This window comes from Dipodomys spectabilis, unplaced genomic scaffold, assembly GCF_019054845.1.
Source record: "Dipodomys spectabilis isolate Male_0828 unplaced genomic scaffold, ASM1905484v1 ptg000118l, whole genome shotgun sequence".
Lineage (NCBI taxonomy): Eukaryota > Metazoa > Chordata > Mammalia > Rodentia > Heteromyidae > Dipodomys > Dipodomys spectabilis.
This window is the reverse complement of record NW_024870795.1, coordinates 867,052-886,789: the sequence shown is the minus strand read 5'-3', so window position 1 is coordinate 886,789 and position 19,738 is coordinate 867,052. Positions and strand designations below refer to the sequence as shown.

Here is a 19,738-nt window from a genome sequence, read left to right as displayed (position 1 = left end):
TAATACTAGCTACTCAGGAGGCTGAGATCTGAGGATCGTGGTTCAAGTCCAACCCCAGGCAGGAATGTCCGTGAGACTCTTATCTCCAATTAACCACCAGAAAACGGGAAGTAGCACTGTGGCTTAAAGTGGTAGAGCACTAGCCTTGAGTGAAACAAATCAGGGACAGCGCCCAGGCCCTAAGTTCAAGTCCCACAACCACCAACAACAATAACAACAGAAGTTTCAACCCGACGCTGTGCCATGCCTGTTCTGGAGGGTTTTGGGGGGAAGTGAGTGGTTGTCTGGGGTCTCCCTCCCATCCCCTTCTCCGCGGTACTTGTCTGAGCACAGGTGGCTGTGGCTATGGGCTGGCTGGAAGTTTGGGCTGGTTTCTTCATTTTCCCATTCAGCATGCCAGTTGCTGCCTCGTTTCTTAGAAACCTCTGTCTTTTTAAAGCCTAGATAGGCAGTTGGTACCTGTGATGTTTAGAAAAACAGTTTTTGTCCATGAGGGGTTTCAAAACAAAACGAATGTCTAAAATATTTACTTTTTATTCATGCTGTAATCATCATAGATGATCTTCTTTATGATGCTTTTCTTGTTGTTGGGTTTTCTTTAATTGTTTGGTGTTTTGTTTATGATAGGATCTAGCTATATAGCCCAGGCTGGCCTCAAATTCACGGTCTTCCTGCCTCAGCCTCCAGAGTACTAGGCTTACAGGACTCCTCTACCATGTTTGGTTCCTTTACCATTGATTCTATTTATTAAAAATGCAGGACCAAGCCCAACCCAGGTCGTTCATGCCTGTAATTCTAGCTACTCGGAAAGCTGAGATCTGAGGATTGTGGTTCCTGGCTGAGGCAGGAAAGTCCATGAGACTCTTATCTCCAGTTAATCACAGAAGAGAGCTGGAAGTGGGGCTGTGGCTCGAGTGATAGAGTGTTAGCCTTGAGGGAAAAAAAAAAGAGCCCAAGGACTGACAAAAAAAAAAAAAAAAAAAAAGGGCGGAACCACTGGGAGAGAGCGAAAAAAGGGGTGACATTGTCGAAAAGGAAATGTACTTGTTACCTGGTTTTTGTAACTCCTATGTATATCGCCTTTATAATAAAAATAAAAACTGTTAAAGAACAAGCAAATTGCAGTCAAGGCAAAGGGTATCTAGTTTGAAGCCAGCCTGGGCTATATAGTGAGACTCTGTCTTTAAGAAAAATACAGAGCTAGGAGTTGATGCCTCACACCTGTGATCCTAGCTACTCAGGAGGCTGAAATCTGAGGATCAAGGTTCGAAGCCAACTTGGGGAGGAAAGTTTGCAAGACTCTTATCTCCAGTTAATTACAAAAACAAACAAACAAACCTGAACTGGAGCTGTGGCTCAAATGGTAGAGTGCTGGCCTTGAACCAACAAAACAAAACAAACAAACAAAAAAAAAAACTCAAGGACAGAGTCTAGGCCCTGAGTTCAAGCCCCAGGACAGGCACAAAAAAAGATGAAGAAGGAAAATGAGGAAAAGAGAGAGGAGGAGAAGGAGGAGGGGGAAGAGAAGGAAGAGGAAGAGGAAAGGGAAAAAGGGAAAGGAAAATGTAGAAACTGCTGAGATTGACAGAAGTCAGCAGACTCCACTGCCAAAGGTCAGATTTAGACTCTCAGGCCATGTTGTCTGTGTCACACAGTTCCTTTCATGACAGGAATGAATGTGGCTGTGTGCCAATAAAACTTTATTTATAAAAACAAACCATGGGCCAGGTTCCCAGGAAGGGGAGTGAGTGAGGAAAGCTGGATTCTGGGGGGCAGCTCCAGCCTTCCCCTGCTGGGAGATACCAGAGACCTTGACCGTCTGCAGTGCAGGTGCCCCACCTGTGAGGCGGGGAAGGATGGGCACAATGATCTCTGCCCTGCTCTGTGAGTGCCTGGCACATCGTAGCACTTGGTAGTGTACTCACTGAAGGGAGCTGTCTCCCTTCAGTCTGCAGTGGGTGAGTGTGGCCATTGGAGTCTAAGAGATGGACGTCTGGACTTCCCTAGACCTGGGTTTCCAGGTCTCTAAATTTAATAAGACCTCCCTCCTAGTGGGTTGGGGCAGGAATAATCCACTTATCACCAAAGAAAGAGACAGTGCCAGTTACTGTCCTACGCATATGATTGAGGCTTGCTTAGTCCTTCTAACAACCTAATGAGTTTGTTTTCATCATTATCGACACCTCTTCCTAGAGGTGAAATAATGGATCCAGGACCACACAGCTGATGGCCACGCTGGGACTCCAACTGGTGCCCAAGGCTCTTTAACCTGTGACTATGTCCTGCAGTGTTTCTTTCCATCCAAGATGTTCTTCCCAGACAGTAGCAGGAAGCCCGGCTGCTATCTTTGACCCTGAGCCCCTACGTGCTGTTCACTTCCCTGCCATTCTTGAAGTCATCCCTGCCCAGGGCACACCCCGTGCCACCCTGGGCTAATCCCAGAGTCACGCTGGGACCTGTTATCAGACTGGCAGCTCAGCAGATAACGTTTACTGCTCCTCCTCACTTTGCCTTCCCACCTCCTCCAGGCATGGCCTGTTAGTTTTACAGCCCAGGAAAATGAAGCTGAGGAAGGAGACAGGAGGGCACAACCCGATACTCCCGGGTGGCTGGACGTCAGAGTCTGACCCTGTCTGCCACTGCGTCCTCAGTCACCTTAGAAACCACGACCGTGATGCTGGCTGACATTAGTAGGGCATTTTGTGCTTACTGAACCTTGCTCCGATGCTTCTTAGCGCTTGATCCTAGTGCCTGCAAGACTGGGATTTGGAGTAGAGCTCCTCGCCACCAGTCAGCAGCCCTGGCCTCAGGCTCTCTCCACTCCACAGCCAGGAATGAGCATGCTGAGCCATGCAAGAGGAGGGAGAGCCAGAGCCCTTCCCAACCTGGCCACAGGGTGTAGAGCCTGGGGCTGCTGTTCCAGCAGGGTGCTGCTGAGACAGGCCAGGGTCTGGCTGGGGAGCTAGACCAGATCTACCCAGATCCCTCCCCTGCACCGGCTCAAGTAAAGCCCAAGTCTGCTATCAGCGCCTGCCTCAGCCCGTGGGGCTCCCTCTCCTCTTGAGTTCCCACTCACTCAGTCTCCCGCTGGGGACAGCGCCCCTGTTGGCTTCCATGCCTCATACCCCAGCATGGCCCAGGCCCCAGCACATGAACAGCAATGCCTGCTGCCCTCTTCCCTGTGGCTTATGTGCATCTTGGTGAAGGCTTTTTTTTTTTTAAGGGGGCAGGGTGGGTCAGATACAAGGGCTCAAACTCAGGGCCTGGGCACTGTTCCTTAGCTTTTTTGCTCAAGGTCGGTGTTCTACCACTTGAGCCAAAGCTCCACCTTTTTTTGGGTGGTGAAATGGAGATAAGAGTCTCACAGACTTTCCTGCCTGGGCTGGCTTCGAACCACGATCCTCAGATCTCAGCTTTCTGAATATCTAGAATCCCAGGCATGAGGCACTGGTACCTGCTTTTTGGTGGGTGCAGAAGGTAAAATCCATGTCACCTAACATTTCAGCTTGACTCTCTCTGAATTTCACAGTCCCTGTGTTGTAGAGTTTATATCCATGAACTCAACTTGTCATTAAATTATTTGGTAATACTGCAGTTTGAATCCAGGTCCTCACACTTGCTATCACTTAAACCATTCCTCTAGCCCTTTGTGACTATGACTTAGGGGAACTAAAGCCATCTCTCCCGTATCTCAGCTCCTTTTGCTCCGAGTTTGTAGCAGGCCTGGTGAAGTGGCTGGAGTTGTCCGAAGCCGTCCTGCCAACCATGACTGCTTTTGCCAGCGGCCTAGGAGGCGAAGGAGCAGACATGTTTGCTGAGACTTTGTCAAAGGACCCAGCCTTGAAGGGTGACCCATCCATGATCACACAGGTAGAACTCATACCTAGGGGTAGGGGTTAGGGACTGGGGAACAAGTCAGTTCCTTTCCAGATACATCTGGAAATCACCTCTGGTGGAATGGGGCAGCAGGAAGACCAAACAGTCCATCGTGATATCAAATGATGGTGATGGCTGGTGCTGACAAACGCTTACTTTCAGTCGACTGCTCACCATGCACATTACATTAGTACCCTGACAGCATTAACTCTGGACAACTTCCAGAGCTGAGCAATGCAGGTGGAGTGTGTCTTATCCAAAATGCTTGCTACCAGAAGTGTTTTCCAATTTCAGACATTTTGCCCTCAGGCTTTGGGGTATTTGCATATTTGGACATGCATTTGCATATCCCGATGTATTTGTATGTTCAGAAAGACATTTTGCATGTTGGCATAAATAAGTCACATGATGTATTGCCTATTTAGTCTTGGAGATGGAGTTCAGATCTAAAAGGACGAGTTTGTTTATGTTTCATATGAGCTTATACACATAGCTGGAAGGGAATGGGATACAGTGCAAGTTTGGATAATTTGAAACAAAGTTTCATGGTCTGGGCTTTTCTGTGGTATCCTATTGGCACTCAAAAATTGTTAAAATTTTGGGCTGGGAAGGTAGCTTAGTGGTAGAGTGCTTGCCTTGCATGCCTGAGGCCCTCGGTTCAATTCTCTAGCACCACATAAGCAAAAAGAAAAAAAAAGCTGGAAGTGGCACTGTGGCTCAAGTGGTAGAGCGCTAGCCTTGAGCTGAACAGCTGAGGGACATAAAAACTCAGGGATAGCTTCCTGGCCCTGAGTTCAGGCCCCACGACTGGACCAAAAAAAAACAAAAAAAATTGTTAAATTTTTGGGTTTTTGTTTTAATTTTATTTGGGGGTATCCAGTCCTGGGGCTTGAACTCAGGGCCAGGAAGCTATCCCTGAGTTTTTATGCTCAAGGCTAGATAGAGCTTTGAACTTTCACCCTCAGATCTCAGCCTCCTGAGTAGCTAGGATTACAGACATGAGCCACTAGTGCCTGACTGAATTTTGTATTTTTTTAGACCAGGGATACCCAACTTGTGCAATCATATCTGTTTCATAGTAAAGAAGAACAAGGGCTGGGAAGGTGGCTCAGTGGTAGAGCGCTTGCCTTGCATGCTCGAGGCCCTGGGTTTGATTCCTCAGCACCACATAAGCAGGGGAAAAAAAGCTGGAAGTGGTGCTGTGGCTCAAGTGGTAGAGCGCTAGCCTTGAGCTGAAGAGCTAAGGGACAGTGCCCAGGCCCAGAGTTCAGGCCCCATGACCGGACCCCCAAGAAGAACAAGGCATAGAGAGGTTAAATAATTTTCCCACGGTCACACAGCTGATAAGTGTCCAAGCCAGGTTTTGAACCTTGGAGGTCTGATTTCAGAGCCTGCACTCTACTAACCTATGATGCTTCTTTGCTGAGGCCAGAGCTTTGGTGTGTGGCCCTAGGTATGTCAGTCACCAGCTCTGTGTCTAGCTAGAGCAGGTAGAAGGTTCTGACAGGAAGTTGGTGGACATGTGCCATATAAGACAGCCCCCTTCCTTCCTTTCTTTCACTGCCTAATATCCTGACATTGCTGTTTCCTTATGACATTCCTGACATTGCTTTTCCTTAGAGTGTTGTTTTGTTTTGTTTTGAGACAAGTTTTCTCACTACTTAGTCCAGGCTGGCCTCAAACTCACAGATCCTGGGAGTCCAGGCATCCACTTCCATACCCAGCTGCTTACTTAAATTTTCTGTCCTGTTCACTGCTGTCCTGCAGGTCTTGTTCTTCATGGGTAGGAATGGGAATGGGTGACAGTCATCTGGGCTGGGTGGCAGCCTGTTGGCTCCTCCCTAAATCTGGTTTTCTTTTCCACACAGGACCTACTGAGCTTCTCACTCCAGGATGGTAAGTTGATTTGCTAAATTCTGTCATTGTGGGCACACGGGAAGCCAGTGACAGGTGCGCCACCTGTAGATGGACTGGCTCAGAGGAATGTTTTGGCACCCAGACTCCGGGCCTGCAGCATTGGCAGTGAGCTCGTTAGCACGAGTCAGATGCCAAATGCTGCTGCTCACTGCTCGCTTCCTTTCTTCCTCAACTTCCCTGTGGCTCCTCCCCTCACATTCCCCTGCCGCCCACCCTCCTGTAGCTCAGGGACCTTTCCCAAGACCTCCTGGCCCCACGCCCACCTGGTATACTCAGGAGAAAGACCAGCCCCTTGGTACAGCTCTTGGGATGCTGGTGGGGGTCTCATAGCCTGCTCCCGGGAACCACAGCTGTAGCTTAGAACCTCCTCAACATGATGCCTCAGTAACAGCTTCTCATTCCCGGAGACCTTCTGGGACCAAACCTTGGCATAGGGCCCACTACCTCTCCTCTGCAAATATCCGCTCACGGGATGCTCCAGTGACATCTTCTGATGAGGAAGTGCTCAGCAGAGAGGTTCAGGGCATTCTCCTGCCTAGGCTGCAGTTGGAGATTCTACCCAGCTGTGCTTCTCCTGGGCTCACTAGCAATGAGCACAAGCCGCTTGGGGTGCCTGGAAGTGGTAGGGGATCCTTCCTGTCCTGTCCCTTCTGCCTGCTCCAGCCGCACCTTGGCCTGAGCCACGTGGCTGAGGGGCTGCCTGGTCTTCTTGTAAGCGTCGCCATCTCCCTGACTCTGCACTGCCCGTGCCTCTCCTCTTTTTCTTATACTTTTTATATTTTATTCCATATATATCATTTTTATTTCTTATATATTTTCTTGTATTTTATTTTTTATATTTCTTGTAAGGACACCCATATAATATGTATAGAAATCAGATAAAAATTGCATTTTGCGGTGTGTGTGTGTGTGTGTGTGTGTGCGTGCGTGTGCCAGTACTAGGGCTTACATTCAGAGCCTGAGCGCCATCCCTTAGCTTTTCAACCACTTGAGCCGCAGCTCTACTTCTGGCTTTTTTGTGGTTAATTAGAGATAATATCTCACAGACTTTCCTGCCTGGGCTGACTTCAAACCTTGATTCTCAGATCTCAGCCTCCTGAGTAGCTAGGATTACAGGCGTGAGCCACTGGTGTCCAGCCATTTTTTTTTAACATACTGTCTGGTCCTTGTGTGCAGTGTGGGACTCAGGCTGCTGGAGAGCACAGCCACACCCCAGGAGAGAGAAGCTGATGATGTGGTTGTAGTAATGACAAAGCCACCTGATGTTGAGTACATGTGCTGTGCCAGGTGTGATTCTAGAGGTCCATGCAGGCATTTAACTCCTTTGCCCCATTTTGCAGACCTGACACTCCCATAATGTAGGGGTGTGCACATGCATGCACACTGATGTTATCCCTTAGCTTTTTGGCTCCAGGCTAAAACTACCATTTGAACCACAGCTCCAATTCCAGATTTTTGGTGGTTAATTGGAGCTAAGAGTCTCATAAACTTTACTGCCTGGGCTGTCTTCAAACATTGATCCTCTATCTCAACCTCCTGAGTAGCTAGGATTACAGATATGACTCCCTGGTACCTGGCTCATAAGAAAAAAATTTTTTTTAATCTGTGGGATCCTTGATTCAGAGAATATAGCCAAGGATCTTTTTTTTTCTTTCTTTCTTTTTTATTGTAAAGATACTATACAGAGGGTTACAGTTACATGAGTGAGGTAATGAGTACTCTTCCTATTGAACATTGTTACCCCCTCCATTGTTTTCCCCTTACCATCCCTTCCCTCCCTACCTTCCTCAAGGTTCTTTTTTTTTTTTTTTGATTATGATTAAGTGATTACATAATTTCCAGAATTTCACAGTATTGTGGAATAATGATGCTCATTTAAAGTCACAAGTTCATTCTAACTTTCCTGGAGCAAATTGTCTATCACAGTCTATAACATATAACGGTGTTCACATGTTATACACCATACATGTGATCAGCAGCATGGGGATATTTAGTAGTGGTTCGACCAGATGAGTGGGAGTTCTTTGTTTCTTAAGTCCTATTAGTTTTGTCGTATCACCTAACATTTTGGATTTAGCACCCACTTATCAGGGAGACCATGTACCGTTTGTCTCTTTGCTCTTGGCTTACCTCGCTCAACATGATTCCTTCTAGCTCCATCCATTTCCCTGCAAATGCCATTATTTTGTCATTTCTAATGGCTGCATAAAATTCCATTGTGTATAGATACCACAATTTTTGGATCCATTCATCTGTGGTGGTAGCCAAGGATCTTGTAAGGAGACAGTCAATATTGTAAGTGAACAAGTCACCTAAGTTCTTTCCCACAAGCTCCATGAGAGTGAAGCCTTGTCTAGCTTATTTTACCATCAAACCTCAGCATTTCTAACACTGAGAGACACGTGCTCGGCCTTTAGTACTTGCTTGGAGGGAGGGAGGCAGGCAGGAAGGCAAGAAAGAAGGAAGGAAGGAAGGAAGAGAGGGAGGGAGGGCGGGAGGGAGGGAGAGAGGGAGGGAGGGAGGGATAAATAGGTGGATGGGTAGGTGGATAGCCAAATAGATGGGTGGGTGGGTGGGTGGGTAGATGGACAGAAGGAAGGAAAGATAGGTACATGGAAGGATGGGAGAAGGTAGGAGAGTGGGAGTCGCAGAGGATGGACAAATGCTTTTCTTCTGAGAACAACCTTAGAATCTGCGCAAGGTAGTTTGTCTGAATACCCTCTTCCTCCTCTGGACTGGGTCGGGGAGCCCTGGCTTTCTCCATGAGTATGAGGAAAGATGAGTAACCCAGGAAATCAATATGAAAAGCTGCGTTTCTCAGAACTTCCTGGAAGGTTGACCTTTACTGGCAGCTTGGGGCTCTTCATCACATAATGATGCCGCACGGCAGCCCGGTTGGAATTTTTTTTCTCTCTTTCTTTTTTTCAAATACTAATCATTTTCTTCTCTTCAGGTTCCAACCTGCTAAGCTCTTTACCAGCTGTAAAAAAACAATCTTCACCTTTTCTTCCCTCCTGTACTGGAGTTTGGACTCGGGGCCTCATGCTCGCAAGGCAGGCGCTCTACCTTGAGCCACACCTCCAGCCTTAAAACATGTCTTATAGGATATAGTAAACACGGAGCTGATAAGACTAACTCAGCTTAGCTCTATTGATGTTCAGAGTTGGAAAACCCTCTGGAGTGGGTGGTTGGGGGTGTCCTGTGCACTGTGAGGGTATTTGGCAGTCTCCTGGGCCATACCCATTAGATCTCAGTAGCACTTCCTAAGTCCTAACAACCAAAAATATCTCCACACATTGCCAAATGCCATACAGTGAACTAAACCAAAATGTGGCTGGCTGAGGCGGGGCCGGTGTGTTTGTATTCAGTAATCTTTACAAGTCATTCTGGTTGTTCTTTAGGCCCCTTAAATAGGTTGAATTATTGCACAGTGTATAACTGTCCAATAAGCTACTGAAATACATCCTGCAGTCTGCATTTACAGGGAGGAAATGAAGGCCTCCAAGGGTTTAGCCAGAAGCTTAGGACGACATTTCAAAGTTTCAAAATTCCATTTAAGGCAAAGTAGCTCTCATGAGCTCTGAATGGCTCAGGAAACTTGCATCCCAGGTTGAAGGATGATTTTTCTGCCCCCTTGCTCTGCACCTGTAACCTGACCTGGGGGTGGGGAGCTGTCAGCAGGGAACTCAGCAGGTGTGTGTATGCGCCTGTGAGTCATGGCGGTACGTACTGCACACCTGGCTCTACTTTCTGCAGAAAGTATAATTACTAGATTGCTCCCCTACTCCCTGATGAATCAGTGCTGAGGTGTGAATCTTTGGCTCTCCTGACCCAGGCACGATTTTCTGCCAGCATCCTTGAGATTGAGAAACTTATAATCAATTTTGAAACCACCTTATTTATTCAGTAAATAAGAACCAAATGCCTCCTGTGTCCAGTTAGCCCGGGAATTTTTTTTTTTTTTTTCCAGTTGTAAGGCTTGAACTCAGGATCTGGGCATTCTCCCTGAGCTCTTTTGCTCAAAGCTAGCACTCTACCACTTTGACCCACAGCGCCACTTTGGCTTTTCTGGTGGTTCATTGGAGATAAGAGTCTCATGGAAGCCAGACACTGGTGGCTCACGCCTGTAATCCTAGCAACTCAGGAGGCAGAGATCTAAGGATTGTGGTTCAAAGCCAGCCCAGGCAATAAAGTTCTTGAAATTCTTATCTCCGGCGTACTACTCAGAAAAAGCTGGAAATGGTGCTGTGGCTCAAGTGGTAGAGCACTAGCCTTGAGCACGAAGAGGCTCAGGGACAGTGCTCAGAAAAAGCTGGAAATGGTGCTGTGGCTCAAGTGGTAGAGCACTAGCCTTGAGCACAAAGAGGCTCAGGGACAGTGCTTAGGCCCTGAGTTCAAGGCCCAGGACTGGGAAAAAAAATAAGAGTCTCATGGACTTTCCTGCCTAGACTGGCTTTGAACCACAATCCTCAGATCTCAGCCTCCTGGGTAGTTAGGATTACAGGTGTGAGCCACCAGCGCCCAGCTCCTGGGGATAATCTTAGCAGAGATTGCTTGTCAATGGTCTGATGTCTGCCTGACACTTGAGATTTTCGACTCCAGGCCCAAATTTCAGGAGTTTCATATGCCAAGTCTAGCCACTATGAGCCAAACAAAGGGACAAGTTAAAGGGCAGTAAAAGCAGTGAAAGGAGGCGTATTACAAAGCACAGACAGGCCATGGGAAGACTGCCCTTCACTGGCCTTCAGTGGTCTTGCAGGGATACAAACATGAGCTTTAGGTTTTATAGACAAAAAACTGGGAGGTGAAAAAAAAAAACTGGGAGGTGAAGGAGAGAGGTGTGCATAATTATTAAACAGTCCCCGTCCAAATGTGGCCTGGTTGATGACATCAGTCCTTGCCTTGGAAGAGGATCTGGAGAAGATCTTACAGTCGTCAAGACCAGTCAAGATAAACAGGTCATCGCTCATGGCAAGGGGTCTGTCTGTTCCACAGACACTCTCTTGTTCTTGGCAGAGGTTTCTTGTCATAAAGATGTTATCTGTCCTTCCTGGATTGCAAGGTGACTTTCGAGAGATTGGCTCAGAGCAGAGACGTGTACAAAATCAAGGCAGGAATGCCCAGCTTTTCTCCTGTGTTTACAATGAGTGTGCCCATCAAAAGCAGCTTTTAAGTACCTCTTACAAGCTGAATGCTTGCTTTCTTCCTTTCTTTTCTTTCTTTCTCTCTTTCTCTCTTCTCTTTCTTTCTTTCTTCCTTTCTTTGTATGTGCCACTAATGGGACTTGACCTCAAGAGTTCTAGCTCTTGCTGACAACTGGCACTCCACCACTTGAGCCAGGCATGCACTTCTAGCTGTTTGTTAGCTAATTGGATTGGATTTATCTGCCTACGCTGGCTCTAACCCACAACTTTCCAGATCTCAGCCTTCTGAGTAGGATTATAGGCATAAGCCATAGCGCCCTGCATCAGAGGGTTTTCTTTACAGATACTAATTTAAGGCCCACCAATTCTGGAAGACAGGTACTACAATTGCCTCTATTTTCCAAGAGGAGACCACAGCAGAGACACAGTGTGCGGCATCACTCACCTTACTGATAAAACTACCATGACTACCACTACCACCCTCCACTTCCCGGAACAAATCCCATGAACCATTCTAGAAGCTTAAAGCCAGTGGTTGGTAGGAGACAGGTGGCATGTGATGGGAATTCAATGTGGCTTCTGTTTCATATGAAAACTGTCCCTTCAGGTTGGTTAGGACAGAGGCCATGCTAGCCTTAGGGGGAAATGTAATTAAGAAAGTGGGTGGATGGAGGGAGGGGCATGAGTATGGTCTTGAGGTATGACCGCCAAGGAAGAGGGGGTAAGGAGCCCCCTCTGCGCCATCGGCTGCCTGGCAGCCCCAGCACCAGGGTGCCACCTTAGTGTGACTTACCAGAGCGGAAGAAAGAGACATGACAATTCACCAGGGAAAGACTATTATGAGAGCCATACCTTGTGGTACACACCTGTAATCCTAGCACTTGGGAGACTGAGGCCAGAGGATCAAGAGTTCAAGGCCATCTTGGACTACAGATGGAAACCGTCACTCAAAAACTCAAAACAGAAAAAATACTAACAGGATATACAGCGAGTTTGGAATTTATCTCTGGAGAGAAGACAGACAATAAACATGAGGGTAAATTAAAAAAAAAAAATAGTTGTTTTTGCATGCCTCAGGCATGCAAGGCAAGCACTCTACCACTGAGCCACCTTCCCAGCCTCCAAGCTTTTTTTTTTTTTTAAAGGTTAACATTCTGCCACTTAAGCCACAGCTCCACTTCTGGCTAGTTGGGGATCAGAATCTCAAGGACTTTTCCTGCCTGAGCTGGCTTTGAACGTGGATCCTCAGATCTCAGCCTCCTGAGTAGCTTGGATTACAGGCGTGAGCCACTGGCATCGGGCCAAAAAATAAACAATTTCAATGGTGATAAGAAGGATTTGCTGCTGGCAAAGGGACAGAGAGCAGGAGAGTGAATCAGAGAGGGCTTTTGGGAGCAGGTGGCTCAGTTCCTTAACTGAACCATGAGGTGGTCTCAGAAAGTTCCAGGCATTGTCAGCTCTGGGACTAAAATCCTCTTTAAGTGAAGATCCTACCTAGGGCGAGTGAGATGCCTTTGCCAGTTGGTCCCCCCTTGTCTCCACAGTTCCTGGGAAAGTTGGACCCAAAATGGAGGTGGGAAGCAGTAAAGGCCTTTTATGCTGCTTTGGGCATGTTGGGGCACAGCAGAGAGCACTCTAGCAGGTCAGAAAGAAGTCCAGCCAGCCAGTGAAGACACCATGACTTCATTGTTTCCTGTATACCCCAAGCATTGGTGAAGCACACCAGCAAACAAGGCAGACGGCCCTGTCCTTGTGGTAGGGGAGGGAGGGAGGTGGCATTCTGATGGGTTGAGCCACACAATATTATCCACACAGAAAGGAGAAAAGGAAAGGGTAATGGGAAAAGTGGGGGGGGGGGGGGCCTTAGAAGTATGCTGCTCTAATTCAGGAGCCAACAGTCTCTCCAAAGAGTTGAGGTTTGGGTGATAGAAACAGGCCAGGCTGGCAGACCTCTGGGAGAAGGGCTTACCAGATAATGAGAACAGTAAGTGCAAAGGCCCTGAGACAGACATGTGCTTGGTAGAACTGATGCTGATGCATGAAGCAAGGATGAATAGTAGAAAAAATAGGAGTAGGTAGCAGGAAGGGCTCAGATATCTTACACACCTAGGAAGAAATGTGGACTTTATCCTAGGGGCATTAGAAAGTTATTAGAAAATTTTAAGCCAGAGCTGGGAAGGTGGCTCAGTGGTAGAGCGCTTGCCTTGCATGCCTGAGGCCCTGGGTTCAATTCCTCAGCACCACATAAGCAAAAAGAAAAAAAAAAAGCCGGAAGTGGCGCTGTGGCTCAAGTGGTAGAGTTCTAGCCTTGAGCTGAAATGCTGAGGGACAGCGCCCAGGCCCAGAGTTCAGGCCTCACAACCGGACCCCCCCCCAAAAAAAAAAAGAAAATTTTAAGCCAGGGAGAATGTATAGATGAACGGCTTCTATGACTCCCTCTAGATTGGAGACATATGGAATACAGAGGCCAGAATGAAAAATGAGGAACCATAGGGTAGCCAGAGGCTGCTAGGGAATTTTCAATACCAGTGGGAGGTGATGGTGGTAGAGATGGAAGGAAATGGCTCAGACTCAGGCTGTAGCTTGGAGGCTCTGCTGCCAACATTAGCTGCTAGATTGGGTGTCAGGATGACCAAAGGACAATGCCCAGGCATTTGGCCCAAGCTCCAAGGTGGATGTGTGAATGGGCACCTGTTAGCCAAACAAGATCGACAGATCTTTAGGAGAACCAAGACCAGGAGAGCCCCCACCAGCCTCTAAGCCCAGCTTCAAGACCAACAGCCTGGCCTCCAAGGTCCTTGAAATGATCTTGAGCAACAGCCAGCTCTCTCTCCATGCTTGACATTACCCCAGGAATAATAATTTGTGCACGTGGCAGCCAGGATTCTAGAAACTCTATCACTGCAACCTTGACCCCTGCAGTACATGTTAGCCACTAATTAGAATTGCGATCCATGAATCATCAAGGCCAAGCCTTGGTTCCCACAGCCCGATTATCACCTGGGTGAAGCAGGTGCTTCTGTTCAAAGGAGAAGGCGCTCCTTTGTCTGCAGACCTTTCATTAATCTGGTGACTCTGAGACACAGCCCCTGCACCGGCACGTAGACAGCCCCTAAGCAGGAATGTGGCCAAGGGTAGTGGGCCGAACACTGCTGACCGGTGACACGGGCAGGCTGTGACGGAGAACTCAGTCAGGTTAAAAACTCCCTCCGTCAAATGACATCCTGCAGCTGACGATAAGGAAGACCCCTAAACCAGGTTTCAGGAATACCGCCCCCACCCTTCTCTGTCAATACTGGGGTTTGAGCTTTAGACTTCAGGCTTGCTAAAGTCAGTACTCTACTACCTGAGATACAGCCATACACACAAACACTCAAGGATTTTAGTTTATCTTCTTTTTCAGATAGGTCTTGCTCTTTTTTCCGCAGCTTGCCTCCAACCTTGATCCTCCTTGCCTCTGGCCTGCAAAGTAGCTGGGATTGTAGGCACGAGATGAAGTGATCATCTAGGGCTACTCAGATGGACCCAATGGAATCACCAGGGCCTTGTATACAAGGAAGGGAACAGCATCAGAGAAGGAGGCATGGTGGCAGAAGCAGAGGCTGGAATGATGTGGCCATGAGACAAGGGTTGTGGGCAGCCTCGAGACGTTGGGAAAGGCCAGGAATAGAATCTCTCCTAGCACCTCTAAAGGGGGGGAACACAATCTTGTGCACATTCAGGATCTCAGGCCACAGACGTCCTAAACTTGTATTATCTGAAGCCACTAAGTGTGGTTATTTGTTACAGTATGCATAGGAGACTAATCCATTGCTTTTCATGGAACACTGCTGTGCGTGGTGAAGCCACAGTCTCAGGAGCAGAGGGCACCGTGACCCAAGGCTCCTTAGACAGAAAACAGCAGGGCGGGAGGTAAATGGCAACTTTGTCTTGCAAAGTTCAGTCACTCGGCAGCAGCAATGCAGCCTGGTGTGCTAGAAACTAGCAGACACTGCTGAGGACAGATGGGAGCTGGGGGGAGAGCCAGCTCCAGTCATGACTATTGTGAACATCTCTGTGCTTAAAAACTCCATCTGATTCTTTGCCTGTGTCATCCTCTCTTGTCTTTGGAGGGCGCTACGATGCCCGAGCCAGAGTCCTCGTTTGCCATGTAACTACTCTGCTTCACGTTCCCCTGGAGGACCTGGATGTCCTTGAAGAGACGTTCCTCGAGAGCCTGAAGGAAGCCAGAGAAGAGGAATCTGAGTAAGAAATCCCTGCATTTCCACTAAGGGTGCTTTGCCGATAACGGTGCCCTTTCCCTGACTGAGCAGAAGGAGCACTGGCTGGAGAGTTCCAATGAAGCCTTGGCTCACTATGTGACCTTAACAAGTCCCCTTACCCTCTCTGGGCCTCAGTGCTCACTTGTAAGAAGAGGAGGACCAAATAGAGGGTAACTAAGAGAGGTGCATCTGACTTTAACATGCTAGGGCCCTGATACCGTGCTCTACCTCAGGCTCGGATCTATGGGCTCCATCGACCTGGATTCAAATCCCACCTCAGACACCCATCTACTGTCTAACCTTGGGCAGCTAGCTGGCCACCTTTCTCTAATCTGCAATATTCCATGCATGTCTGTAAAATGACAATAAGGATAGTAGCCTCCTGGGCCATTGGGAGAAAGGAACATTGCCATAATATAAAACACTCTGCCCAAGCTTGGCACCATAGTGAGTATTCCCTGATGTGACTCTTCCCTTCCCCCACATGCCCCGAACACATCCGACTCCTCCGTGGCAGAGCTTTGCTATTATGTCGGTAACTTGGCCACCACATTGCTCCTTGGAGAGAACGCCTAACACAAAAATCTAAATCCCAGTGCAATAAATCAATCCCAGCCACAGCCTAATTGTGGGTTGCTGGCACCAGGCACGTCAACCTGGCCCTGAGTCTCACTCATCTACAATGGCTTGGGGGTTGCACCAGCTCATTCTTCCAGTTGGAGATTTAATCCAGTTGTCAGGTTCAGAGAAACACCCTCGTGCCAGGGTTTATGGGGCAAAGGGAATGGGTGTTACCTCGAAAAAGGAGGAAACATGGCTTGTTGAAATAACCTCGAAACATTCTTGCTTTGACTCTCAAACTGTGTCAGCAAGAAAATAACCTTGCTCCAAGCAAATTACCATAACCGCAAAGGCTGCCTCAGGTTCTTTGAAAGCACCAGAAAGAGGTAGGGTCTTCTATGCCTTCAGATTAAGGAATCTCTCATTTATTGGTTGGAAATCTTTTGCCAATACTGGGGCTCTGAACTGAGGACTTTGCATTCTTGCTTGGCTTTTTTCATTCAAGGCTGATGCTTTACCACTTGAGCCACAACTCTACTTCTGGCTTCTTGTGGCTAGAGATAAGTCTCACAAACTTTTCTGCCTGGGTTGGCTTCAAACCTCAATGCTCAGATCACAAAGCCTCCTGAGTGGCTAGGATTATAGGTTTGAGCCAGCAGCTGAAAAATCTTATCAGAAAGAAACATATATCCCTGAGGGATTCGTTCTGTTAACAGCAGTAATCCGGATCAGAAAAAAAAAGAAAACAGAAGTTCTAACACAGGGGCTAGGAAGGTAGTTCAGTGGTAGAATGCAGTTCAAAGCCAGCCTAGGTGGAAAAGTCTGTGAGACTCTTATCTCCAATTAGTCACCAGAAAACCAGAAGTGGCACTGTGGCTCAAGTGACCAGCCAAGAAAACAAATAAACAAGATAAAACAAAAAGCCGTGGGGGAGCCTGACAGTTCTCCTGTCAGTCTGGCCCAAGAATGACAACATTCTAGGCAGGAGTGGGGCCACTGTGTCAACCTGTAATCCAGAACGAAGTCAGTGTGGATGCAAGGCACAGCCAGTTTGCAGTGGAGAAGCAGTGGGAGGGAGTAAGACATAACTGTGGATGCTATAAACCGTGGAGGTTGAGGGGAGGGGCTCATTTGTTATAGCAGCAAAATCTTATCCTGATGGATGGATCCACTTACTGTGGCTACATACATATTACACTTATTTAAGTTATGCCAGTAATAGGGCTTGAACTCAGGGCCAGGGTGCTATCCCTTAGCTTTTTTATTCACTCAAGGCAGGCTCTTTACCACTTGAGCCACACCACCATTTCTAGCTTTTTGCTGGCTGATTTCTGCCCTAGTTGGTTTCAAACTGCAGTCCTTAGATCTCAGCCTCCTGAGTTGCTAGGATTATAGGCATGAGCCACCAGTCCACCCAGTCTAGTGATTGTATTTACATCAAAGTCTTCTTTTCCAACAAATGATACATAATTTCCACGGGTTTTGTGAGGTCTTCACGAGATGAAATGATTCACATAGAAATGATTGGCCTATCGTAACCGTTCAATATGTTTATTGCTATTATCATTCTTCTCATTACTAAAAAGAATTTCCTTCTAAATGGAGGCTGGAGATATACTTTGACCCTTAATTGACTTGACGCTTAACTGATGGTCCTTAATTCAGTTTAAACAGGGAGAATGGAAATTATTGGATTTTGGCAGGATTCAAGGCCTATGGTGTGTGTGGGGGAAAATCCCAGCTGCTGACAGCTTACCAAAGGAACGGGCATGAGGGGCGGCGTGGGGGTGTGGCTCTGAGAGTCAGCGGCACTGTCTAGGCTGCAGCTAGAAACCCAGGGAGGCCGTCCTGGAGTCCCTGTGGCTGGGTCAAACACTTCCAGCTCTCTACCGTCTTTGGCTACCCCTGGACTTGGGAGGGGGAGATGATCATCTCAGAGAGCAGAGGAGACAGCCACCTTCCTGCAGTGATGTGTCCCAGTTGCTATAGAACCAGAGGGGGACTGGAGGCTAAATTTTAAAAAATGTGTAGGGCAGAATAGACCTGCCTGCCATCTAAACAGAAGCTTTGGGGTTAATAGGACACATGTGAAATGTTGGAGCATTGTCACGATGACTGGAGATTTATTATTAAGAAATTAGTCAACGTGGTGTGACTCACACCTAACTATCCAGGAGGCTGAGATCTGGAAGATTGTGATTTGAAGTCACCATGGGCAGAACAACTGGGTAACACATTGCATTCCATTGCTTAGTATCTTCCAGAAAGAGAAAAGAGTTTAAAAAAAAAAAAAAGTCTAAAGAAACCCTACATAGAATCGGATCCATTAAGGGCACATACAGATTTACAATTCACTGAAAAAAATGGAGGCTGGTGTCCAGAGAGGGCAAGCTATGTTCCCAAGGCTACACAGAAAGCTAGAGGCTAAATCGGAGCTAAGAACCAGGTCTCCAGGCTGAAGAGTTGCTATGCTGCTTTCCCTAGGTCTGAGATAATTTTGGCAACCTCAGGCAGAATCTGAGGTCCATCACCATCATCCCTAAAGCCACCCCTATTTCTGGGGAAAAAATTCTTAAATAAGCCGGGCGCCACTGGCTCATGCCTGTGATCCTAGCTACTGGAGGCTGAGATCTGAGCATCAAGGTTCAAAGCCAGCCCAGGCAGAAAAGTCTGTGAGACTCTTATCTCCAATAAACCACCAGGAAACTGGAAGTGTCACTGTGGCTCAAGTGGTAGAGCGCTCGCCTTGAGCACAGGGACAGTACCCAGGCCCAGAGTTCAAGCCCCATGACTGACCTCCCCCAAAAAAATTATTAAAAGAAATAGCAAGAAGGACTCAACCTACCTAATGTTTTCATTCTCAAGCCTGCAGAGAATCTCATGAGAGAGGGCCTACTATTATTCCTATTTTGCAGACGAGGAAACTGAGCCTCAGAGAAGCTAAATAAGGTGCTCAAGGCTGGCTGCATTAGAACTTTTTTTTTTTTTTTGGGTCGGTCGTGGGGCCTGAACTCTGGGCCTGGGCACTGTCCCTTAGCTCTTCAGCTCAAGGCTAGCGCTCTGCCACTTGAACCACAGTGCCACTTCTGGTTTTCTGGTGGCTAATTGGAGATAAGAGTCTCACAGACTTTTCCGCCTAGGCTGGCTTTGAACCGCAATCCTCAGATCTCAGCCTCGAGTAGCTAGGATTACAGGCATGAGCCACCAGCACCCAGCTCCCCCTAGGTTCTTAAAGATCCTTCTGGAAGTGGCTCGCATCCCCACTCACCTATCATTGGTTAAAGCTGGTCATCAGTTGCAGTTGACAGAGCAATGTTGTACACTTGGGTTGTTCTCTATGTTAGCATTTCCACATTCCTCAGATTCCACTAGCCAGGGCTAGAAAATATTTTTTTTAATTAAGTCTGGCTGGGTATAGTGGTGCACACCTGTAATCCCAGCCCTCAGGATATGGAGATCATGAGTTTCAGTCTAGCCTCAGCTACATAGTGAGACCTAGACCCAAACAAAAAATAATTAGGTTTGTTACTGAACACGTTCAGCCTTTTTTATTTCTTACCGTTATTCAAGATGTATATGTAGTGTATATATGCTCTATTTGGTACAATAAATAAACGTGGTTTGAGTAGAAGCAAGAATTGCCTAGGTTAGAAACAAATATTGCAAGGCAGGGCACTGGTGGCTCACGCCTGTAATCCTAGCTACTCAGGAGGCTGAGATCTGAGGATCAAGGTTTAAAGCCTGGGCAGGAAAAGTCTATGAAACACTTTTTTTTTTTCCGTCGGTCCTTGGGCTTGAACTCTGGGCTTGAGCACTGTCCCTCAGCTCTTCAGCTCAAGGCAAGCACTCTACCATTTGAGCCACAGCACCACTTCCAGTTTTCAAGTGGTTCATTGGAGGTAAGAGTCTCACGGACTTTCCTGCCCAGGCTGGCTTTGAACCGTGATCCTCAGATCTCAGCCTCCTGAGTAGCTAGGA

General features: G+C 47.5%; 1 protein-coding gene across 3 annotated transcripts in view; it reads left to right on the top strand.

Annotated features, from left to right (window-relative positions):
* The window catches only part of Tmco4 (transmembrane and coiled-coil domains 4), a 65,576-nt gene that overhangs the window by 13,603 nt on the left and 32,235 nt on the right, over nucleotides 1-19,738 (top strand). For all 3 annotated transcript variants that reach the window (XM_042688731.1, XM_042688730.1, XM_042688729.1), the window contains 3 exons: nucleotides 3,696-3,870; nucleotides 5,745-5,772; nucleotides 15,050-15,182. In XM_042688731.1, the coding sequence (XP_042544665.1) occupies nucleotides 3,696-3,870; nucleotides 5,745-5,772; nucleotides 15,050-15,182 (336 nt within the window). The remainder of the gene's footprint in view (nucleotides 1-3,695; nucleotides 3,871-5,744; nucleotides 5,773-15,049; nucleotides 15,183-19,738) is intronic.